The sequence below is a fragment of the Atta colombica genome, unplaced genomic scaffold (assembly GCF_001594045.1).
Source record: "Atta colombica isolate Treedump-2 unplaced genomic scaffold, Acol1.0 scaffold96, whole genome shotgun sequence".
Classification (NCBI taxonomy): domain Eukaryota; kingdom Metazoa; phylum Arthropoda; class Insecta; order Hymenoptera; family Formicidae; genus Atta; species Atta colombica.
In genome coordinates, this window is record NW_017259590.1 from 447,343 (window position 1) to 451,862 (window position 4,520).

The 4,520-nt window shown below is 31.7% G+C and overlaps 1 protein-coding gene across 1 annotated transcript; it reads left to right on the top strand.

Moving 5' to 3' along the window:
- Positions 1-649: 649 nt before the first annotated feature.
- On the top strand, positions 650-2,031 carry LOC108693688 (ribonuclease H2 subunit A). Its single transcript, XM_018202747.1, has 2 exons — positions 650-852; positions 1,189-2,031. The coding sequence occupies exons 1-2, from the start codon at positions 697-699 to the stop codon at positions 2,029-2,031; spliced, it is 999 nt and encodes a 332-aa protein (XP_018058236.1). The 5' UTR covers positions 650-696.
- The last annotated feature ends 2,489 nt before the right edge of the window (positions 2,032-4,520 follow it).

Below are 4,520 nucleotides of genomic sequence, written 5' to 3' on the forward strand. Positions count from 1 at the left end.
TGACGTGATTCTTTTTGTTTAAAACAGCCGATTTGAGCAACTTGTAAAAAATTACCTTAATTCAATTACCTTAATACATGAGGCATAAGAAATTGAACCAATCAGAATTCTTTATTTCATGAAAAAGAATGAAATAAAGGACTTCGATTGGTTCATTTTTTTATGCATTAGGACTTTAAGCGGGAAGCACAAACGCATAAGACATAAGAATCCAGAGTTCTTTATTTTATGAAAAGGAAGGAAACGAAGGATTTTGATTAGTATTTTTCTTATGTATTACGTGTTATGCGTTATGCAAGAATCTGTGCTTCCCGCTTTAAGGCCGCAGCACAGACTTTTGCATAATGCCTAGTGCATAAGAGAATCAACCAATCAGAATCCTTCCTTTCCTTTCGTTGACGGAAGAAGAGCTTTTATTGGTGATTTTCTTATCCATTATGCGTTATGAGTCTGTGCTGCGGGCTTTAGGATAAAAGCAGAGCTCTCTAATACAATTTATTGTACATATCTTAAGATAATACAATTTATTGTACACACCTTAAGGTAAGTAGGGAAATCTGGGGGAATTTTAAATTCAAGTTTAAGATCTAGCAATAAGTTGGCAACACTGAGGAATATGAAATAAGATTTGAGGTTGTGTTAAATTCGATTAAGTTGACTTATCTCGAATGTTTATGCCGGTATGAAATTAGAAAAATGAATGAAAAAAATGATAATACGATTGAAAGTGACAATCGAGAGGGAGAGAAGGATTTGTGTAAGGAGATAATTAATGGTATCGCCTGCAGAGAGGATTTATATCAATTTTTCGGACATAATGACCATAGCATCAATAAGATTCACTTTTCAGAGGTAAATTCTTTTATAATAGAAGTTTTTTTGAATGAATAAAATAAAAATAAAAGTATTGATGAAATAATTTTATGTATATTTGATAACTTTATATCTTGTTGAATAAACATAGAATTTTGCATATTAATAATTAACAACAAATAATTGTTGCACATTTGTCATTTTTTCAAATTTTTTTTATTTATAGTTTCATATGCTTTACATGAAATATTGCTGTGAAAATATTTTGTTTTATATTCAAATATTTTGCAAATATTGTTAAACACATTGAGAAACACATAAAAGAATGGAGAGATATAAAGCCGTAATTGCGGTATTGATTTTGATGCAAAATAGGTTTCCCAAATCTGTAAGGACAAACCATGTCAACTTGGAATTGATGAGGCAGGTCGTGGTCCAGTTTTAGGTCCAATGGTTTATGGGATCTCATATGCTCCATTGTCTCAGAAGCAACTGCTCGTCGATCTAGGCTGTGCAGATTCCAAGAGCTTGACGGAAAAGAAACGCGACGAGATATTTGATGATATCTGCAAGCATAAGGATAATATTGGCTGGGCGATCGAAGTAATATCGCCAAATGTTATTGCCAACAACATGTACCGTCGCACTAAAATTTCATTAAACGAGATCTCTATGATATCGGCTACAAATTTGATCCAAGAAGCAATCGAGGCAGGTGTGAACGTTGCTGAGATTTACGTGGATACCGTCGGCAAACCTGAGTCTTACCAAACGCGACTGAAAAGTATATTTCCTAGCATCAAGATAATTGTAGCAAAAAAAGCAGACGCAACCTATCCGATCGTCAGTGCAGCTAGTATATGTGCCAAGGTGTCGCGGGATCACGCAATACGAGCATGGCGGTTTCGCGAAGATGACGGCATTGAAACAGAATACGGCAGTGGCTATCCCAATGATCCAGTAACTAAAAATTGGTTATCCATGAATGTGGATCAGGTGTTCGGCTTCCCACAGCTTGTTCGGTTCAGCTGGTCCACTGCCGAACAGATTCTTGAATCAAAAGCATTGACAGTAGAATGGGAGAAAACGGAGGAAACTTTCAATGAGCAGAAGATTTTAAAGTTTTTCGCAAAATCTCCAACTAAATCGTCTAACGTTCACACGAAAAAACATCCGTTCTTCACCGAACGTTGTCTATCCAACACAAATGTCTTATGATATTTATTTTATGCTATTTTTTTTTCCTTCCCATTGTAGTCATTTAATAAGATTCTAAAGACTCTAACTTAACATATTATAAAACTTTGTAGGAATTATTAGATTATTACACAGGAAAGAGAAAGATAAAAAATTTGAATACAGTCGAATATTTCGAAAATAAAGCATTTTTGAAAAAAAATGTTTCAGGCAAAAATTGTAGAGTTTAAAAAGAATTATGTGCTCCTCTTAGTTTGATCACATAGATTTTAAAAAATAGAAACATTTTTCATTACATATTCTTATAGCTCATCTCGAGAATGTTTCAAAGCACTGTAACAAAATATTCTTCGTTTAATACTTTTTGAGTTACAAGGCTTGAAAGTTACAGTATTGTCGGCATTAACATTATCTAAGATGTCCAACTGATGATTAAAACATTTTAAATGTTTAGTTATTATCTTGATATCAATGTATGTCAATCATTTTTATGTAAAAATGAAAATAAGAAGGAACAATCTTCCAAAGACCTTGATCTGGACATATACAAAAAATACTTAATGAAACAATCTTTTGTTATAATATTTTGAAAAACTCTGGAAACATTTTTTTCAAAAATACATTGCTTTCGAAGCATTCGACTCGATCCAGATTTTTAATATATTTAGCTCATATATATTATATTTTTTCATAATTTAGTTTTTATAACTGATTGGAACATATACAAGATATCAAGAATAAAAATAGATTAAATGAATGTGTTTTCTTTTTGAATGTCATATAGTAAAGCAGAAAGAAATCTGAGAGAAGATACAAAGATCTTTTTCCTGTAATCGCAAAGTACCTTGCGCACTACTGCCCTCTGAAGAAGTGGATATCAATAATATCCACGTTTTTGCGATACCCGTGATAGAGATAAATCACTGAAATCGCTAAAATAATTAAAACCTATCAAAGATTTCAATGATTTCGGCGATTTATATCAGAGGCACCGCAAAGTCGGTAATACAGAGGAAAAAAATAACTGTTATACAAAAATTATAATTTTGTACAATTATTATTTTTTTGTATTATTTTTTCCTCTTTTCGATGGCGCAAAATCCCAAGACGGGAAAGGGCCTACCTCTCATGAAGTTTTCGTAACAATTGATTATTTTCCGGAGTTAGATTGTTAGCCTAATATCCAACCTCCTGCCAAAAATGACAAAAAATTTTTCTTAAGATTTCAATTTCGAAATTTTTTATCGTTTTTGGCATAGACTACTTCACAGATACGTATTAATGCGTATATTTTAATCCTAGAAAAGGATTTTCGAATCTGTAAAAGAGCAAAAAAGTAATTGTTACACAAAAATTGCGATTTAGTCGGTAATACAGACAGTTTTAGGATTCCTTTAAGACAAAGATACAATATATTTCTCTCTGTTATAGATTTTACTCCTACTATTCTGCATACAAAAGTCGGTTCAAATCGTCTCGTGTCGCGACTATTATTAAGGCATGATCAAATTATAAAGATTGAGATTGAGATTAGATTGGAATTTAACCAATCAAAATAAAGTTCACAAAACTTGAGGTTGATTTTCTCTTTTCTTATTGGTTAAATTCCAATTCAATCTCAGTCTCAACCTTTAGTCTGATCACACCTTTAGATCTCTATCTCATAATAGGGAGTTTTTCTCTAATAAATATTCAACATTACTCTCAATGTCTTTTATTACGGTTTTATTAGATCGATATACAGTACATTTCGGAAGAGATTTACGCAATTTACTAAAGAAAATATTTCTGATTAAAGATTAACAATATCGTTTTTTTTATAACTCGATATTATAGCATGTTACTTTGAAACATTAAATTAAAGATAAGTATATATCGTCCGATTTAGGATTACATATATATGTATATATATATATATACATATACATACATCATATATACAAGAGCGTGTGTCCTTACAGCTACCATAGATAAAGAGTGTGGCAAGTTTCATTTATGAAACCTCTACACACTGTGCCACTGTGATTAATTAATAATTAAAAATGCTTGGCGTGAAAAGTTTGAAAATCTTTGGTAAACACACACTACACAATCACACATGTCGTACAATTATTCCTAGGATATTATCTCAATAACGTATGATTAATAGCGACTAGATCGTTAAGAGCTACGATATAGTGGCGAACAGACGATTTGTTTGCGTCGCTGTTTTGTTGTTTAATTGTATGTATGTATTTATGTAGATTCTCGATTCGTGCTTATTTTATTGATTTATAGGCACACGCGCGGCGTATAGGTTCAGTATCGTATGCGTTTTCTTAATTAAATATTTACCGTCCACTTTCGCCCTTTCCCTCTTCCCCCCCCCCCTTCTCTCTCCTCCAAGCGAATCGAATGTGCATATATCGATAAATTATTCTTATTGAATAAAAAATTATTTTAGATATTTTTAAATATCTAAATTTTTTTAACAAATATAATATTAATTATAATATTATAATATTAAAATA

Coding starts and splice junctions, on each gene's coding strand:
- LOC108693688 (XM_018202747.1), top strand. CDS start 697: ATGAATGAAAAAAATGATAATACGATTGAAAGTGACAATCGAGAGGGA. Junction 853..1,188: donor ATAAGATTCACTTTTCAGAG/GTAAATTCTTTT, acceptor GATGCAAAATAG/GTTTCCCAAATCTGTAAGGA.